We start from the raw sequence: 21,432 nt of genomic DNA, 5'->3' as shown, positions 1-21,432 counted from the left end.
AAGAAAATGATACACCATGTGTTCCTACCTCATGTGGCATTGATGAGAATGAATAGGCAATCATTCTTATTCAGTTCAATATTTCTCTGCGGAAAGGGCATGTTTACTCTGCTCCTCCATTTCTGGAATAACACTAACTAGATTTATTTATGATTCATTTTGTAGAGTGCGCGCTGACGCAGGACTTGGAGTTATGGGGGTGCATTTGTGTGATTGTGTGTGTGGGTTTGACTGAGAGGCCATGCACTGTTTTAATTTGTTGTGGGAGCCATAAACAATATGGCTTTTTTTGTTTACCAAGCTTTGTTTTTTCCTTTTTTTCTTTCACATTAACTGTTGATTCATTGCACAAGTTAAGAGAAGATGTCATTTTGTGTTTGACTCATTGGAAAGCTTCTCTCAATTAAGTTACACATCTTATTAAACAAAGGGAATATTTCAACATTTTTGGTAATTCAATTTTTTGCTTCCCTTGACAGTTTCTTGTGTTTGCACATTAACAATGTAGGCCATGAGCTGGTTAGCTACTCTTAGAATAAAGATTGGAATCGATTGGAAACAACTATGAGCATAAAGAGTCTTCAGTCATGATAGCAGCCTAGGCTTCAGGCACGGCTAAATCCTGAAGTTTTCTGAAAATATAGGCGATACGATGTTTCCTACATTCACCATTGTATTTTAGAATGCTAGCATGCTATGAGTTGAACTAAAGATCACTAAACACATGGTACAGCTGAGGCTGCTGGGAGTAATATTAGTTTTCCTTAAACTGCTTATGTTAATGTACAGATTCACAAAAGACTCTCAGAGCTGTTCATGGATTTATTTTTTATATATGGAGAGTGCGGTTTTCAACTCTCAAAAAGAATGAGTGTTTGTATTTCTCAAAATGTTAAACTATTCCTTTAAGATTGACTAAAGCACATTTAAGTTTCATCATGTGATATGATATGCTGAAGGAATAAACCAAGATAGACTGACCAAGAGTCATTTTCAGATACAGTGGGATGGTGTTCATGGATGATCTGCATGCAGAGGTGTGCATGTGTCTTCCTGCATGCACGTGTGTTCAGGAAAGAGTGTGAACATGCTACTCCTGTGTGTGTCATTTGACTTGTGCAAGACCCAGATTCTTTGCTAGTGGTGTTTGATAAAGTGTAAGGCTCGACACAGTGCAGCCGAAAGGGCCGTGGCCGTTCAGATAACAAGGCTGCATCTGGCGGAGTTCACTGGCCTCAACACACACACACACACACGGACGGCTGATGCAAGCACAGAAAAAATAACTGTGCTTAACTTTATTTTCCTTTCGCGGTTCCCTTTTCTCTTTCTCGTAGGGCAGTCAGTGTTTTAAGTGCAAATATGTGCAAGGGCATGGTCATCCCAAAACTGTTCTGGGCCATTTCTCTTGTAAAAGAAAAATGCAGATTTGGCCTAGTTTGCCATTCTGCAGTGGTCAGGTGCCTGTGAACACCAGCAGACACTCAGTGCACCTTTTTTGGCTTTGCATGGTGGCTTTGGTTGACGCACACTCTGACACACACAAACACATTTTGACCCCAGTGTCAGCGCTAGTGTTAGCAGTAAAGCTGCGGCGGATGTCCCTCTGTTGACTCGGAGTGATGTAAGCTCGAGATGAGCGCTGCAGATTAAGAGTGAAGGCAAACAAAGGGTCCTGCCAAGATGAGCCACAGTGTATACAGATTAATATAACAATACAGCCACACGAGCGCTGTCGTAAACCATTTGCATAACTCTTTTTAATGTGTTTCGGAAAATGTCCTCGCTTCGCTTTGAGGGGATACCCCCACATGGAAACTTGTACCTAGGTGGTCCATTCCAGCCGACATCAGTTGTTTACCTAGCCCGTCTGAGGATCACAGAGAGGGGAAGCAGACAAAGAGCGATGTGTTGTCTTTGACAGCCACACGCACATTCATATAGATCAGCCATGATATATGCAGATTTACACATGCCCTGTAAGGACCTTCAAGCTACTGAACATTCAGGAACAGAAGCACATTTCACTCAAAATGGTGGAAGAATTTTTCTGACAAAATGTGTTAAAAACTGAAAAAATTCAAACGTTGACTTTAAATAAATGTATTATGTCAACAGAATCCAGATTATTGTATTAGGTTAGTTGAAAGCAATAATATTACGTTTAAATATATGAGGTTCAACTTAATATTATTTTTTCCAACTAACCTTATACAATTACAAAACACAATAGATTTAAAGAAAGTCAATATTTGAATTCTTTCAGTGTACATTTGTTTTCCTCACCACAAGTCATGCTCTATGATCTGGACATTACTCCCACTTTACCTTTAGATAAAGCTTCAATCAAAGGGGTGAAAGAAATGTCTTATTTGTTTGCCTTGCAGTCTGCCATTGGACAGTCTTAAGAGTAAATTCACGTCTCAACAATTTAAGCACCAAATCGAGGTCTAGACTCCATTTTGGAGGATATTGCAGTAAAATGATGACATCATTCACAAAGTCTGCTCTCATACTGTAGATTGTATTTCTTAAAACTTTTTCAATTGTACTCTGCTGGCAAAAAGCTAGATCTACATAAATACACAAATAAAAGTAATAAATAGGAACAGTTTGAATGACATTCAACACACACACTCACACAGACATTCATGCACTCACACACACACACGCACACACTGATGTTTTCTCTCCTCCCCCTTCAATGTAGTGTGGTATCATTTATCATGGTTATATTTGGTTTCTTCTACAGTACAAGACATCACTTCATTTTTTAAACCACCACTCCTCACCCCGGTCAGTTTTACCTGTCGCCCAACACTCAGCGCTGCTCTCAGCGCTCTGTGGGGGGTTTAGCATGTGCTAACATGACAGATTGAGCCCCAGTGGGAACCTTAATTGCATCATTTCATGGATGCGAGTCAGTGCTGTGGTCCGGGAGAGTAAACAAGCTCTGAATCCAGGAGCAGTGAGGGACTGGGAGGAAGTGGAGAGGGGGGGAGTGATGGAATGAAAGGATGTAGAGAGGAGTGTAAGCTAAGAGCTGGTAAAAAGGTAGAAAGAGGAAGTGCTTTGGAAAAACTGACGTTCTCTTTTAGAGGTTCTTCAAATAACTTTAATAAAATATGGAGCCCGTTTTTATCTTTCATAGACATTCTGGATATTATGCCTAACAGATCAGATGATTGAGTCCTTTTGTTTCATATTATTCTTATTGTAAGAATAGTTTTGCTTACAGTTTCCCCTTATTATTATTATTATTATTAATACTTATTTATTTAGAATTGTATATATTTTTTTTTTTTGTGTGCTTAATTAGTTTTCTTACCTGAGGTCGAGGCGGGTGGGATGTTTAGAATAGAAAACTGAAAGTGAGCATTATGTTTCTGTCCCTTTCTTATTCTGTAATTGTATATTTTGTACTTTTTATGCTCAATAAAATATATATATATATATATAGTGCCTGAGGATAGAAATGGGTGTAAATAACCTAGAAATTGAGATGAATTGAAGAAGTGTGAAATGTGAGATAGGGGAGGTGTGAAAAAAAACGTTTTGCTAAAAACAAAAACCACCAAAAAGCAACAGACTTGCATAAAACCACCCAAACCTCCTCCAAGGTGGTCGTGGAGTTAGGTTTGTTTTGTTATGTGATAAGCTGAGAGTTAAGTGAGGCAGAAAGAAAAGGCAGCAGCGGCAGGCTGGTCGGAAAGTGTGTCTTCATTAGTAAGTGATCAGGGCTGGGGAATATGAGATTTCAGCTGCCTCAGTCGTGCGTTTCAGCTGCACTACTCCCTGAGTCAGAGTAAACACATGAGGTCACAGAATACACTAGGCAATTAGGGGTGTGACAAAACCAGATATACAGGGGGTTGACATGCACACACATGTACACAAGCAGCTACAGGCCCACTTAAAAACATGCACCACACATGTTTACACAGATCCAATACTCTCACATGAATCAATATGTTGGAATCTGGAGTGGTTACAATTTATATTCAAAATCACAGCAAAACAGTGCCAATACGGACAAACACAGATGTTAATGCACAACATTAATCAATGCTGCTCTCCCAGCTTCCCTGACAAGACATCATGACTTCATGTTGACACGTGACATCTGCCAAATGTACAACACACGCTGTACATTTAACAGGGATGTTGTGGGACGGTGGAGAAGAGGTAACGTGCCGTTAGATCACAGTGGAAACAGTTATTCATGGTGAGTCAAACAAGACCTGAAGGGATGTCACAATCATGGTGAGTGTCCGGAGACGTTTCCAGAAAAGTGTCATGGGTGGACATGGGTGGTATCAGAAAAATCAGATGTTGGAGTCAGAATAATGGATTATGATGAGGAGCGCCAGACATCAGGGGGAAATTAGCTAAAAAGCCTTGAGTTAGTGTGTTTAGGTAGTTACAGGAAAAAACCTTGAATCGTGGTGGTCTGCGTTTAAATCATTTTTGTTTTACCAATTGTTTTAAAGGGACCAACCTTTTTTCTGCAAAATGATTTATATTATATATTAATAAAGGCCTTGAAGCAATAAAGTCATTAAAACACATTTCACACCGATTCCAGACCTTTCGAGTTTCCATGTACAACTGCGTAATATTATTTATGGATTTTCCGCTCCGTAAATCACCATGCTATACATTGGAACTGTGTTATGTTTTACCTCCACGTGCACATTAAGTTTAGTCTTGTAAAACCTCACCGCCAGCTAACTATTCACTTAATGCTTATTTTTAGAGAATGTTGTTGAATTTACAGTCTTCACGATACACCTGGATAGGTTGCCATGGAGAAAAAGTTGTTAAAACTGACATCCATCCATGAACTCAGCACTGAGCAAGGTATCGTGAAAAAGATTGGGAATGACCTTACATGTTTGCAAAAGTAATGGGATTATGTAATAAAGATCATTTTTAAATCTGTAGAGATATTTCGTGAAGCCACACATTTTACTAAACTAGTGAATCTTGAAATTAGCTCTCAAAGTTTGAAGTACGTGTCAGTAAAGACATCTTTAAAATGTAGGCAACTTATTTTTTGTTTTGGCCATAAATATGATTGGTGATGGACATATTATAAATGTCTATCACATTTGTCAGATGACCTTTCGTGAGTATAATGTTTTCCTCTAAATACAATGTTACAGTAGGTGACTCACACTTGTAGCATTTCAAATATTCAAAGGAAAATCTCCTGTTTGTTTCATCTGTGGAAAGATAAATGAATATATTAAGAAATATCTGTTTTAGTGATCCAAATCTCAAAGTAAAACCCAAAATATGCACAAAAATATAAGGCTAGGAGTTAACTCTAGAATCCTATGGTACCCCAAGGCCCTTAGCGTTAGAGTTAGAAAACTGGTCAAATGTACTTTGAGGATATATAGCCAGGTTTTGTTCCCAATTATACTTGGATAACCAGCAGATCGTACTACTACACATCTACATTCTCAAAAACGAAGCCTCGCTGTAGTTCAGGCAGACATTGAATAGTCACATGTGTTTCACCTTACTCGTGCCATCAATCCCTGCTGTACACCATGCATTCATTAGTTTGGAGTAGTTTAATACTTGTTTATTGGTAATACAGACACCTGTTTGCAAAGACGATCGGTTCATCTGACTAATTTGCCTCCCAATGGCTCTATAGTTTCAGCTGTAGTTATTGTTTGATTTATCCTGAGGTCACCCTTTGTTTATATCAATTCATTATTTCCATGCTCCATTTCAATGACATGAGGCCGTATTGGATCTCCCTCAGGACGTAATGGGAAACAGATCAGAAACTCAAGTAAATACAGCATAATGAATTGTTCACTTTTGTCTGGATGAGCAGAAACAGAATGACGTCTCTTCTTAATCACGGGGCTATTGTTTTTTCCTGTTTTTTCCCGTCTCCTCCTGTTACCCTATAAGTATTGCTTGTGCCGACTCTTTCACTCATGTATACAATATTATGGCATGCACTTCCAGCCATCTCAGTCCTACAAATATTTGGTATACAGGCTCCTCATGTTTATTCAATGTACTGGGTTACACTGTTTGGGAAAGATAGACAGACAAGAGCCCTTTGGGAAGGAAAAATAAAACTATTCCAAATGAAAAGTAATGATTCATGCCACAGATAGAGTATAAACTCAAATATACCCTGGGCTTCGCAGCACTATTGGACAGTTCCACTTTATGCAATTTTGATTGGATCTGAATAGTGCCTAGTGAACTTAGTGTTGCATTACTCTAAATATGGCAGTGTGTGTGTGTGTGTGTGTGTGTGTGTGTGTGTGTGTGTGTGTGTGTGTGTGTGTGTGTGTGTGTGTGTGTGTGTGTGTGTGTGTGTGTGTGTGTGTGTGTGTGTGTGTGTGTGTGTGTGTGTGTGTGTGTGTGTGTGTGTGTGTGTGTGTGTGTGTGTGTGTGAGTGTGTGAGCAGAGTGAGGTGGGTGGTCTCCACTCACTATCAGTATACAACACAAAGCCTCATTGGTATTTGGAGAAGGAAATTAATATTGCCATCAGCAGTGGCTCTTGCGTGTGTTCCTAGCTGCATGAATGTGTTCTGCGTACTTCTGAAAGTGAAGAATTTCCATTTCACAAGAGGACATTTTTCAGGCTGAACTTTGAGCGATGCCATGACGCAGCATGACGACACATAGCTGCCATCTCGGCTCGCTAGCTGTCAACTCCGCAGGCTTTTCCATTCAAGCGGGAGTAAGAGGAAAAGCCCAGGCCTGGTGCCACATTGGCCCTCATATAACTCAAACTGTTTCTCAACATCCTTCTCTTTACTCTCTTTACCTGGCTGCAGGAAAAATGGTCGGTGGAAATGTTGCAGCTGACTGAGAAATGAGACAATTCCCAGTTCCAAGTGGCTACAGGTTTTATACTAAAGACCATCCCATTCTGACAAATTACGTCCGTATGTGTTCTTATTTCCAAAGGTTCCACCGTCCCAATATTTTGGATTTTGGGCTATCTAATGTGCATAACAAGTTTTCTTTCAAGCTGCTATAAAGAAGACATCAACAATTCGCACTACGGTTTTTATTCTTCTAAATGCGTCTGTAGATTTCTCCTATATGCACCAAACGTAAACATTTGAAAATAGGTAATACAGAAATTAATTGTCTTTAAACAACTCAGGGGGGTTTCATTGTGGTAACTATTTTTGTTACGTTAGTCTCCTAGGGTTTCTCTACCATTTTTGGAAAAATAGGGTTTTCAATTAACTAGTTTTTCCAGAAGTTATGCGCTGGATTATTTCTTGCCTGGGATCAGTGACTTCCGGGACACTCTTCCACAATATCTATAAAAACCTGTACAATAATGAGTTAATATGAAAATGTGTGAGCTAGGTAGATTAAAACTCCATTTTGTTTTTAACCTTTGGACAGAGCCTGAATAACACTTCCCACTGAATAAAGATTTAAAATGTATACATTGTGAAGTAGGAATAATGACTACACATCTATTCAGGTTCAAATTGAGCTTTTTTTCCCAGGGAAGTTCTACTTTTCCAGTGACTCTGAGTAATATATACAAATTATATAGGCATCCCCTTCTGAAATCAAAAGTACATTTTAAGCTTACCATTTATTGGTGAATACCAAAAACAAGAGACAAATATTTCTGACATGCTATAAATTTTAATAGACATATTGATATTTCTGTAGAGAAACAAAGTTATCCCTAGTTTTATTTACAATACAGGAATACAAAAAATGGTCACATACAGTACAATGGTAAAAACAACATAGAACTTAAATAATTATTTTATTTGTGTAACTACTTAAATAATGAAAATGGTTATTCTATTCACACCACGCCGTCTCAGCAGCTACAATGCAACTTTCACATTAAGTGCTAAAAAAAATTATAATTTTCCATTTTACAGCATGAATTCCATTTTGACCAGGTAGAGTTGATTTATTTCAGCAAACACAAGCAAAGCAGGAGATGAAAAAACAAATACATCTTTTATCGACACTGAACCATCATGAACCATGATACTTGCAAACTTGTTTTTTCAAAATAAAAGTTGGGGAGAGAGCACATCTGCAACTGTTTGCCTTTGAAAATATTAAACACTGACTGGTTCTGACTCCTTTTATGGAATTAAAATGGCAAAAGATCAAATGTGGAGTTCTTAATAAGATAGTTTAAAAGAATATAAGCATGCATGTAAGTCTGCTGCATCTGTATTAACTTCGGGAATATCTGACACACATTAACGCGGCTCCAGACAATCCCAGTCTGATGTTTTAACTACATATAGGAGTCACTATATTGTAACCTTCAAACATTAGACAGATCCTCATCTTAAATCTGCTCTAGGATCTGCCTCTGACTGCGACTCGGTGGCCCGAGACGTTTGATCATCTCAAACAGAGACACGTTTCTGACAGTGGGAATGAAACCACACGTCAGGGAGAAGAATTAGATGGACTCAGCCAACTGCTCCAAATTACTCTCTGCAGGCACAGACATGCATTACTTTTACAGTGGGGGGGAAAAAGAAAAGGAAAATAAAAAAAGGTTTACGTGACTTTCTCAACAGAGGAAAAAGCTGCATATGTATAAGTACAGAACATGAAATGACATGACCTGACAAGCTTAGTGTAAAACTGCTTTCTATAAACACCATTCTCTTCCATATATTATTACGCTTAAAAAAATAAACCCTCCTCTATCATAACAATAGTAATGCTATAGTTTTTTTTGTTTTTTTTTGCAATGCTAAGTAGTACTTAGGTAAGCTCTATTGGAAATATACATCACCGCGCTACTGTATCTCTTCCCTTTGTAGTTTGAGTTGGGGTTCAGTGTGTGACGCAATGCAAGGAGTTTGTTAAACCATACCTGTGACGGTGTGGTGTGTGTGTGTCAATGTTACAACTACTCTCATTGCGCTTTTAATATATGTTTTTAATTCATTTTGAATAATAAAGTGAATGAAACAAAAATGAATACAGTGCATGGGAGCCAAAAACTCTGTTCAGATTGTTTGAAACTGGCTTTGACAAAACGTTCTCACTCCGTGGTTCCTGTTTCTGTGGAGGGGACAGTCCTCTGCCGTAGATCCATTCTGTACACTGATAGCAAGTGACTGTTGCAAAACAAAGTTTACACACCGTATACTGTTATAGCTTTTTATGACAATGTGCCCACAAACTAAAAACAACATCATAAGTGAGACGACATCTCTCTTGTATTATAGCCTTTTGAAAATGATAGCACTGCAGACCCACGACTGTCATTGACTTCAGAGTGTTCCTTCAAAGTCTTCATGTGAAGAGATTTATTCTGCTGGGTTTGAATGGACCATGAGCACAAATTGGATCTCAAGCCACGCTGCTCCTTACAATTTTGAATCCTTAAAAGTACCCCTGAACAATCAACTGTCTTCGCTGAAATGCCTCAAACCCCATTTATTGTTGGGTCTTAAGTAAGGCAACAGATTAGCCCCTTAAAGGTCCAAAGTCTCGGTTCCTGCAAGCGTTTTCTGAACGAGAGAGGAAACATCCTAGTGGAACATCCATAACTTGGCCATGCGTATCAATCATCTCCTCTGCTGTCTCTCCGAAGTGTGAACACGGCTTGGATGCCAGGCCTGGTGCTCAAGAGCAAGTAGCTTATAGGCGAAAGAGGAAGAGTTTGGTTTGGTGAAGAATGAGGATGAGAAGCAGTCTGACAGGGATCCTGTGTGTATTTGTGAGTGTGTACATGCCTGTGTGTGTGTGAGGGAGATTAAGAGGCCGTGTTAAGGACACCTCGTTAGAGTCTGCTGGTGGTGGTAGGTAGATTTTTGTCAGCTGGGGGATGACAGCGGGGAGCAGCCCCCCTCTGCGCCCCTATACGATGTAGCTGGTCAGGTCCAGGAGGTACGAGGTCATGTCGATGATGTGGTCCAGAATGCCGTCCTTCTCCTGGTCGTTGGGCATGCCCTGCTCACTCTTCTCACACTGGGGCCCAGAGTAGCCGCTCTTACACAGGCACTTGTTGGGCTCCATACACACGCCTCCGTTGCGGCAGACTGGCTCACACTTGGCTACAGAGAGAGGAGAAAACAAAGGTCGTACGTAAAGCAAGATATAAAACAGAAGCGGGTTTTGTGTTTCATGAAGGATCAAATGCTTTTAAGAAAATGTAAAAGAAAATAATACTGCACGTTTAACGCTGAATGCTCTGCGATAATAAACCTGGTTTACACATCTGGAATTGAACAGCACTTGGGGTGCTTTTTGTTAAAAATAGTCATTGTGATGTCAACTTGTGCATCAGACTTTGGGTAACTTAAAAGCGAGTATCAGTAGGAAACAGCACTTGTGTAGCTGTGTAACAATCATTGTTTTTATTAGTTCACCTTTTTGTTCAGTTTATTTTGTAAAATAAATTGGTTTTATTCAAAAAGCCATTTGTTGTGCAGTATAGTGAAAGCACAAGATACCCTAACCCAGACATGAGAACACATTATTATAATAATAAATGCTATCGTCAACAAGAAGTACAAAACTTGCTATTGCATATTTCTGTCATATCTAGTAGCCATGGATATTTGATAGGATTTTATACACACATGACTACACTGAAAGCAGCAGATGTTTAAAAGGACCCTCACCAACTCTGCAGAAGGGCCCCTCCCAGCCGGGGCTGCAGCAGCACTTTCCGGTCGGGGTGCAGTGTCCGTTCTTACAGTGTCGGGAACAAGCTGTCATCAGCAGCTCGGGGGGCTCCACCTGACGCTGGCACTCCTTCGGGGCGAGGGGCCTGCAACAGTTGGTAGAAGGAGGGAAGGTCAGTATGTGGGGGAGAGCATCACATAGCAGGCTAATGAATTACAGGAAGTGGGGCGGGGCTGTACATTATATTAATGCTTCATATTATTGAATAAAGTCACACACTGATAAAGTAATACTACTTCATATCAGTCACACAATGGCAATCTCCGCATTTAAGCTATTTAGAGTATATCATTGGTTAATGGATCAGTTTTAAGATGTTGTACGGCACTTGCATTAACACCATTTTTGAAATGTAAGAACTGAAACAATGAAATGTAAATCCTCGCACATAGACGCCGAACAGATTGGATACAATTATAGTATCGTCAAGTGGCTGGGTTAATCTTGTCCTTTGATCAGGTTAAATGTTGATTTTATATCCGATAATAGTGACAGAATGACACAATTTGGATTTTCAACCACTCTCTCGAATTCTGAACCCTAAAAGAACCCTTGAATATTTAACTGTGTTTGCTGAAATGCCTCAAACTCTTTGTCTGCATCCGAAAACAACAAGTGTACTCGAATTGATGTGAGACGTAAACAGCCTTGTATTGATTAAACACAGACTAGCTTAGTAACGTGTAAAGGTGTGTAGTTATACTCTAACTCCATGTTTGGACGATTTCATGTCATGACACATGAAGTATATTGTTTAGATTCTACCTATTTTTCAGACTTTTGGCCAGTTACACTACACAGCTAATCAGCTCTGTGTTTGTTCTGTGCTCAGCTGCTGCGCCAAGTGGAGGAATTGGCAGAGTTCTGATGTTCCAAAACAGAAATGACTTCTCCAGAGTGCACAGGTTGTTTGATTGGACTTGGAATGGATAGTTCCTTTTTGTCTCCTATGGTAAAGGAGTCTGGTAAGAAGTTTGAAGACCCTTTCAGTGAGAAATCAAACACACAAACACATCAGTTCTTAATTTCCAGATCAGTTTCCAAAAAGATTTGTGCAAAATAATAAATTAATGTTAACAAAAAAATGTTCTTTTCGTAAAATTACTAGCTTAAAAAACTCCCATCCAACTCTCATTGGCTGAGGTACGCAGTAATACTATACTAGGATTACTGGCAGTCCTGTATAAAACATTTGACTCATAATTGTCATGTATCTTTATAGCTGTAGCCCTTTGTTTACTGTAAAGCTATTTTTAATGTTACAACAAGTAGGATCAACAAATCTTCCAACATATGCTACGATCTCACACGACAGGCAGCGTTTGTTGAGATGTAACCTCAGAAAGATAGCACTTTGGACGTGATGCACATTACAGCGTTCATTTTTGACCTTTCAAAAAGGCTCAAAAAATGTATGTATATGTCAATAAATGTTCCTATTATTTGTGTATCATTACATTTATTATTGTGTATATTCCAATATTTTGTCAACTCCTTCACAAATAACTGTAAAGCAGGACCATCCATTAGGCTGTCTCATTGTTTTAACTCGTGTTTTTCCTTAAATCCTACCTACTTGAAGAACAAAGCAACACATAGGGTTAACACTGGATTACACTGGCCTCTGCAGATATAAACATGATTTGGAAAAATGCAGACACACACAAACATCTCCACACCATATGCGTCAAGTCTGAACACCAAAGACACATATTGTGATCATTCCATATTAAGACAAACATCCAGACACGCACAACAGCAAATGGGCTGAAACAGAATGATTTCATATCACGCTCTACAAATCTGGAAATAATACAGTGAGTTCAAATGTGAAGCGTCTGTTGCCCACACACACACAAACACACACACACACACAAACACGTGTCTGTGTGTGCATTTTTTGAGAGAGAGAACTGTAGATGTACGGACGTAAAAAGCTAATGAGGAAACACAGTTTACTGGACACAGATGGACACACACTCACACACTGACACACACACAGGCTTGGTAACTGGACTACTGTGGACTGATGCTTGTATGAGAGCTGAAGAGCATCAGTAGTGAGGTCAGTGTGTATTTATATGTAATGCTCGGCCCATGGGAGAACAGGCCACATCAATCATGGCTGGGGAGCAAATGGTCAATCAGCAGGAGAAACTAAAACTAGATGGAGTTCAGGACCTACAACCAGGGTGATCATACTCTAAAATCAGCATGTTTCAAACTATAATTAAAGTACATACATCTAGTTGGCGTTCACTCAATAGTCTGCTGTGGGTAAATGTGTGTAAATGCTATATTGGTTTGACCTACTGTATAGGACTGACTACGTGTGGAGAGACACATATTTCAACGTCAAATACAAGATCTGTCAGTAGGTTGATAAATGACTAACTATTATTGTTTGGTGATAATAGTATTTATTTGACTGTGAAACTGTTTACTTCCTACTTTGAAAAATGTGTTGCAAATATTCTGACAGACAAACTGAGTGATGGCAGTGCGCAGTGACGAAACTGTGACTGCGTGTGTGCGTTAAAGTTGCTTTAAATTTAGAGGATGGAGGGGTGGAGAGAGAGGAGAGGGGGGGGGGGGGTGATTCCCATGCTCCCATCAGCACCCAACTCCAGACTCCATCCATGGTGGCTTTTGTTGTTGCAGGCTGCATGCAGTTAAAACAGAGCGAAGTAGGGAAGCAAACAGAAAGAGAGTAAGAGAGAGAAAGAGTAAGAGTCCCTGGAGGATTGGGGGGTCTGTAGCTAACACTGTTAATAGCAGGCAGGGGTCAGCAGCGCTACTAAACAGTCTGTACGACTGCCAGGGTGGCTGTGAAAACAGCACCTGCTGGTAGCGACACTTGACAAAGGCAGCTGGGTCAACAGCCACTGTGGGAATTTATCAACTTTGGGAGGGGTGGTGTGAGAGCGAGGGAGTGGGAGAAGGGCGACAGTGCTCACACTGAGGTAGTTACATTGACACAGAAAGAGAGATGATGATGATGATGATGATGATGAAGGCAAATCATGTCATTATTACATTAAAAATAGAATGGAAATTAAGAAAGTCTAAAACTGAAGATGAGTTTAGAAATGACTTGCTGATTAAGATTGCTGTTTTGTGCAAAAAACTGCCTTCCTTCTGTCCTTACATCAAGGGAAGCTGAACATTAACATATCTTAACACTGGCGTTCATTCAGGTCTGCAGTGTGGATGATCTGCCTCAGATTTGTTCCTGATCTGTTTGATTATTAGGTTTGTCAGTGTGTGTCAGTGTGTGTGTGTTTAGCTTGTTGGCTCGCAGGGCCGGTTTGATTGACACGAGGTATATGTGAGAAAAGGGCTGTGGAGTGGTGTACATTGTGCGCCCTAACAATGGCTTAATCAAACGGCCCAGTGTGGTCTCTTTTGCTGTTTTGTCATCCGACTCCATTGTTTGGGGGCTTCTTTTGTAGCTTCATTCCTTGTTTTAATTGTGCAAGAAATTTACTGTGTATTGTAGGAGCCAGGGCTATTCAGTGCAACTGGCAAGCAGCTTTGTCAAGGGGAGGACCACAGCAGAGATGTAGGAAGATTTAGGAGGGATAGGAAAATAAAGAAAGGGCTTTTTTCTGCAGCGTGCTGGGAGCTAGCGCAACGCACGCTCACACAGGCTCACAGATGTGCATGTTCGCGTGTACGCACCACCCACACAGTTTATATCTGTACACACAAAAAGGCACAGAGAGGCACACATACAGATAAATATATCCAGAAACGAGCACCCGCTGTCTCCTTCCCCTGTACATCCAGTGATTTGTGACTTCCATGGCTAATGCAGTTCATAAAGGAGGTCCCAGGACCCTATTCGAAGTTCACTGTGTCTTTTTAAGGTCTCTGCTCACTGTAATTCAATCAGCGCAGCCTGCAGCTGACAAAACCTGAACGTGTGAAAAGTCTTTCATAACGCTGCTTTTCTGTAGAGAGGGGCTGTAACAAATAGGGAGGCAAATTGCATTTTACAGCAGAAATCAGCAGGGGGTACGGCTCTATATGTAACAATTGAGCTATTGCTGGGGACCAACTGTAAGGAGCTGATTCTGTCTAACTGCACGGGTGAAGTGCAGCCTGTGCCTTTTGAATTACGATATGATAAACATGTAACTGTGTGACTATGACTTCCATGACGTATTGTATAAACAGAGGGGCTGAAACAAATCCCTGTTTTGTGCTGTTTCATAATATCTTTGTTTGTTAGTAGGTTTCTTTCTTGCATTATTTCTCCAGGCATAAATATAATGATCTGACTGTATAAATAATTACGTTATCAAACGCAGACTCACTGGAACTGAAAAGTAGCCAAACGTGCCCATAAATACCAGCCTAGAGTATATGTGCAGATTCAAGTTTCATTCCATTTGAAAGCAACTGCTTTGCCTTATTACTGTATGGTTTACGGCAACATAGGGAGAAACAAGGCATAAAAACTTCAATATGATATTTGAATTTAATCAGAAAATAACATATTTTAATCTTAAATAATATTTATGTGTCCTGTGTTTCTTTAACGTCTTTTTTACGTCTAAGTAAAGTACTTTGATTTACGTTGTTGCTGAAGTGTGCTATACAAATACACGTATCTTGCCTTAGGTACAATATATGTGCATGGATGTTAATGTTTAACCGATGGGAACAATATGTGAAGTGAAGAGAAATGAAACTCTCAGTTAAACTAAGGATTCAGAGCTTTTAAACTGCATCTCCCAGTCATATTATAGAGTCTATATGGTTGGAAATCTTTCCATCCCTGCTGCTATACTAAAAACAAGCCCCGTCTTGCTCTCTCCCTCACATACACCCTCAGACCAAACACATTCAGCATGTTTCAAAATGCATGGTGGCCTATTTATTATTGGAGGGGTACTCCAACTGACAAACAAATACCTAGAAATGAAGTCATCTGGCCAGGACATGTTTACACAAACACTGCTGAAGGATTTTATGGCTGATGTTCCCCTGTAAGCCTTTGCCGCCCTCCCTAACAGTTCCTCTTTCCCCCTCCATGTTCCCAAACACCCAGTTGATCAAAACACAACGCTAAATGCTATACTGAACCACAAAACCCCCCAAAACAAAGCTCTTTATGAGATGGTTTGAGGGTCCAGATGTCCTCGCATTATGGTGAATAAAAAAGGGGAGGACCACCAGACTTGATAGCGCGCTGAGGTCAGACACGTTAGCAACCCCATTCACTCCCCCCGTACCCCCTCTACATCCTCCTTGTAACAAGATCATAATAACGAAGCCAGAGTGTATTAGGAGTCAAGGCTCCAACACCACAGGGTCCGCACAGACTAAACAAGTCCACTTGATGGTGGAAAGAATTGTTCTTTGGGAGAAATGCGTCCAGCCACCAGGGCCCCTTTGAAACATCTGTGGTCTAATTAATTGCGCTAATGCCTGGGTGGCACTGTCATCAACCAGGAATAATCAGCTGCGGATATGTTTCTATTGTGATTCTGAGGCATGCAAATTCGCTCTCTGTTTCTTCTTCTCTTACATTTTCTGCCTCTCTCAATTCATTTGAACCTAGCCTAAAGATGTGTCATTTGGGACTTTTCTTTGCATTTAGTTCATACAATTGGACCCAGAGCTGAGCAGATGGGCCTAATCCCACTGGGCTTTACCCTCTCAACTTCCTGCAAAAGCGCTGATAAGAAGATAGGTAGAAGCATCGGAGGGGTTCAGCTTGGAGCTTAATGTGTGGGTTTGAATTACAAAGTCTGCTTACGTTTGCAGTAAATGTTCTTTCTGCCAGGGTAATAAATCAGAAACAAATGCGTATACATCTCGATTGTATCATGTGGGATGAACTGATGCCCTTTCTGCATACTTTCAGTGAAAAAACGTTTCTCACTTACAAAAATTGTTTATAGATCCATCACCATCGGAATGGTTTCTAAAACTGCGATGCATATGGTAAGCATTATGACAGTGACACGCACACACATTTGAATGATGAACTTACACTCACACGCATGTTCCCAACACATTCAAGTTGTTTAACATCCATTAATTCAGGATTAGATTGCACAGAAATAGACTGGACTGCTAAAACCTACTGTGAGTTGGTGTGCTGGATTGTTGTTGAACTCTTTCCACGAGATGAGGAGTAAAAGATGCTCGATAAATGAACATGTGTGTGTTCCTACGGTTGCTACATGTGCTAAAATACATTATATAGAGCTCTCTGTGCTTGACAACAGGTGCCTTTGTGTTTTCCCTGCTCTTAGCAGAATGAACTCTGCTGTCAAATGCTCTGAAAATAACCAGAAGGCAATCGTTTCTAAGGAGAACATGGCCAGCTAAGTCAGTGTTGCTCTTAGCAATACTTTACACTAACATTTTGAAATGCTATGCTTATTCTCCACTTACTGCTCGGCATTTGTTTTAGCGCAGGCAGATAGTTATATGAAGGGCAGGGGAGTTCTTGTCACAGCGATAAATCATGTGTGTGCAGAGGGGACGTATAAGTACTTAGGACTTGAGGAGGAACATTTGAAAGAAAGATCGCACTGTAATGCAATTTGATCAACGATAGATCAGTGGTTTCATAAGAGTCAGTTTCATGTGTAAAACTGTATGTGGGATCAGTCACATAGTTACCATTAGATGAAAACTGCATCGATTAAAGGTTGGCGGGCTAGATGCTGGTAATTCCATTAAAGACTTAGACCCAACTGTATACCACCAGTTTACCAACATATGATGAAAAAGAAAATATATATTGTGAATGTACCTTTTGGGGTCTATCAGCTTGTAGAGTTTTGCACTGTGGGACTGCGCCATGGTTTTACTGCTTGCCAGTATGTAGACTTCACCTGCAAAAGAGAAACAATCATTGATATTGGCCATCAACACAGTTGGCGTTGCATATTCTTTGCAGAGCATATGTCCAAATGATTTACTTTCCTGCCATTCATGCAATATCTGTTCCAGAATAAGGGCAAGAGGAGGAAATTAGACAAGAGTGGGGAAGACAAGAAGTAATAAGGAGAGGATGAGGAGAATGAGGGTAGCTACAGCTTCTGCATGGCTGCACTTGCCAAAGGAGTCTAAGAAACAGTTTAATGGGACAATTGGATACTCATGACTGGGAACCAGGCGGATAATTTAATGAGGAACAAGCCCGCAAGAAAATTCCATAAGGGGACAAATTGTAAACATGTGTCCGTGGGGCCCATACAATGGGACACAAGCCCAACCCCTTCATGATTCTTGCACCAGTTGCAAATCATGATCAAATACAGGATCTTTTAAATACCTCGTCAAATAATAACTCCAAGACCCGGCAAGAACTGTGATCAAACATTTCTGATGGAGTGTGAGTGAGGAATATCATGTGTGAGTGTTAATCAGAAACAGCACAGCTGACAGTTAATAATTCTGAGTCTGGTGGGGGTCCAGCTGGTAAAATGTTCTGTATCATATTAGTCTGCTCACCTCAGCTCACCCTTTCTTATCTTAATGCTGCAGTCCCCCCAGGTAAACAGTAACACATCTCTCTACCCATGCATAACATCGCCTCGTAGGTGGCCCAATAGGCAGTTTATAAATGGGTCTTTGGAGTATCCTTGCTATCTTATGGAAATTACAATTAATCCAGAAGGAAGTACGCACCATTTAATATCCTGTTGGGAAGGTGCCACAGGGGCAGAGTAAGAGGGATTTTTGTTCTGTAGTTTGGAGATGTAACTCCTAGTTGGCTAGGTGTTGCACATTTTCCAGATTGCAAATCGTGCGTCACGCTTTGTTTGTGCGAAACACTACAAAAATATTTTGAATAACCAAATGGAAAATTCCTCAACATGATGTTAACATTTGCACCATTGATAAATATACAACAAAATGACTCTAAGCCATGATTTGTCAATAGTTCATGTTGTAAAACCTCAAAGTGATTCCATAAAATAAGTTCACACATATCTGACACTCATGTGGAAAACAAAGAAGGGAAGGGAGAAAAGGGAAAGAGAGCCAGGTTGGACATGTGAGAGGCGATAGAGGATGTGTGTGTGTGTGTGTGTGTGTGTGTGTGTGTGTGTGTGTGTGTGTGTGTGTGTGTGTGTGTGTGTGTGTGTGTGTGTGTGTGTGTGGTGTGTGTGTGTGTGTGTGTGTCTTATCATTGTCACTGACCTAGTTCATCCTCTCCAAAACCCAAGATGTGTCCCACCAGCATGGAGCCACAGGAGCCAGCTGGGCCCAGACACAGAGCTTTCTCCTGCCACTGCTCACCGCTGTCTGACAAGGTAGCCTTCTGGAGGATCCGCAGGTTACTGAAACAAACAAAACATGTAGGTGAATTCCTGCAGTCGTTACTTTGTCAGTTTTTCTCATGTTCACTGTAGTATAATGCTCAGTATGTACTATTCATGACATGCACAATTTGCTGTATGATTACAAAATAAAATGCGATTACATTAAAGCAGTACTGGGCAAATTAGAGTTGAGATTTGGAAACAGGGACAAGTTTTACTAGATGTTACATGGTTCGTTGACCCATGTTGCTCTTCCACCCCATGTCTCACATGGTGTTATTTAGGACCTCTGCTTTTAGTTTCAAAACAAACATCATGCCGGAGCCTTCACTTAGCCACAACAGCATGCCCTCAAATTGTAATGAGGCACCGAATTAACCGACCACACATTGTTTTAAACACAGTGCCAACTCCAGATAGTGTACTTCCCCCTGCTATTTACTTCCTTTGTTTACTCAAGCGTCAGTGTTTGACATCAGCAAAGTAGGATCAATTACAAACCAAAGAAAAGTGTGAACAGCACCGAGCAGCAGGATGTTCAATTCTCCATTTACACTGAGTGGGCCGTGCCGCCGTGGTGACAGTAACATAAAACTTGTTTTCCCCCACGTGGATGGAACTTTGTCTTTACTTTGGCAAGTGCCGAAGCAAGGGACAGATTTCAGTGTGAGAAGAGTTATGGTGATCTCAATAGGACTTAAGATGTTTGTCCTATTACTCATTATTCAAGTGTGTACTTGAATGTAATGATCATCGAAAAGCTATGTTTGTAAAATGGTGCAGTGTGCAGGGAGTCAATCTGGATTTCACAACATGTCTTTTTCAGTTTTGCACTGTTTCAGCTTTCTTATTCTTACCCATTTTTGTCTCCAAACACATAGCTGCCATAAAGTCTTCTCGACTGGCAGCCCCTGTAGATGAAGCCCCCCACAGGTGGAGCTCCTCCACTGGACTGCAGGTCATAGACCGAAGGCTCATTTTCTGGAGAGGGACAAGGAGGAAAGGTCATCAGCGGTTTGAATCTACTCAAAAAACAATTCAACTGCTGCCTATAATAGCAAGTGCTGTTTTGTTGGTGTTTAAATAAAAAGAATAACCTTCATTTTGTCAGTAGTCTATTTGAGATAAAGATTGTGTGGAAACTCAACAAGATAAGAAGAAACAACAAAGAGTGAATTTTGATTTACAAATTGGACAGCAATATACAGTATTTGGCTTCTTCCTTGGCAGACATCTTAGACTTAACAGAGGATTTAATAATCTTCTATTCAAATGGTGAATATGGCAATATAGCATGTGTTCTGGATTACAGCGGTCTTGGAGTGGCTGTGGCTCAGTGGATAGAGTGCTGGACTTCGAATCAGAGGGTAGCAAGTTCGAGTCCCACTGCAGTCAGCATGTCGTTGTGTACCTGGGCAAGACACTTCACCCCAAATTGCTCCTGTGGGGATTGCCCACAGTACTGCTTTGGATAAAAGCGTCTAACAAATGACATGTAATGTAAATATGAATGGAGGTTTGCTGCCCCACTGTAATCACTCACAGAGTTTGGCTAAATCAGCCATCCTGCCAAGTTGGAGAGGGAATTGGTCTGTGGCAAAAACCAGCATATTGAATTGTAGTGAGAGAGATCAGGGTGGATTCGGGTTGCCAAAACAACATTGATTGTGGCAAAGATAACCAGCCCAATTTGGAACAAACAGCTGTGATTTGTTTTATTGTGAGGAGAAAGTGTAAGCATTGGGAAGGAACTGCTGTTATTGATTATTTTCTCAATGTGAGAAGAACTGGGCCCTTCCCAGCTGTGTTTTCAACAATACTCAACCATCATCTAGACAGTTATTGTTGTCGACAGGTTCGAATCTTACTTGTGGACACGATATTACATTCCCCTGGCAAATATACACTCCACAAGGGGGGAATCTTTCGAGATCACATCATTTTTATGTTCAACCTTCACTGTCTCTGCACTCGACCCGGGGTGTTTTCTGAACTTGCTGCAAAAACACCATGTTCTTACAAAATGAAAGAGTCGTGAAACAGATGTCTTTTTCAGCGGAATAAACGTGAAGCCAAGAAATTGATATATTTTCATGTCTTTCTCAAGACGTAATGCCATCAAACAAAACACAGACAAATGTTGCAATCAGTTATTTTTATCATGAACTATGTTAACATTGCAAAATAATGGGCTCACCATAATCTTTGCCCGGAGTTATCTCCAGTATTCTTCCTGCGGATGTGTTCTTGCCACTGGTGTCTGTACAGAGCATCAGGAGGCTCCCATTGTCCGACTGAAGCCGATCCACTGCACACCTAGGGTTCAGAATATCAGGGGTTAATACAGGAGAAACACCAACCAACTGCACATAGCAAGTTGGCCTAAGAGCAGAGTTTATGAGAAACCTTTCTGAAAATACATTCATGAAACCACAAATTCAAAT

At 40.5% G+C, this 21,432-nt stretch overlaps 1 protein-coding gene across 1 annotated transcript in view; it reads right to left on the bottom strand.

The window, feature by feature from the left end:
• Positions 1-7,638: 7,638 nt before the first annotated feature.
• Positions 7,639-21,432, bottom strand: part of hhip (hedgehog interacting protein) — a 31,783-nt gene continuing 17,989 nt past the window's right edge. The window contains exons 8-13 of the mRNA XM_034231469.1: positions 21,186-21,304; positions 19,846-19,969; positions 18,867-19,006; positions 17,470-17,551; positions 10,631-10,779; positions 7,639-10,060 (exon numbers count right to left, since the gene is read on the bottom strand). Coding sequence (XP_034087360.1) covers positions 9,864-10,060; positions 10,631-10,779; positions 17,470-17,551; positions 18,867-19,006; positions 19,846-19,969; positions 21,186-21,304 — 811 coding nt within the window. The 3' untranslated portion in view covers positions 7,639-9,863. The remainder of the gene's footprint in view (positions 10,061-10,630; positions 10,780-17,469; positions 17,552-18,866; positions 19,007-19,845; positions 19,970-21,185; positions 21,305-21,432) is intronic.

The sequence above is a fragment of the Gymnodraco acuticeps genome, unplaced genomic scaffold, assembly GCF_902827175.1.
Source record: "Gymnodraco acuticeps unplaced genomic scaffold, fGymAcu1.1, whole genome shotgun sequence".
NCBI classification, from domain to species: domain Eukaryota; kingdom Metazoa; phylum Chordata; class Actinopteri; order Perciformes; family Bathydraconidae; genus Gymnodraco; species Gymnodraco acuticeps.
The sequence above is the reverse complement of the archived record's forward strand: the minus strand, read 5'-3'. Positions and strand labels throughout refer to the sequence as shown.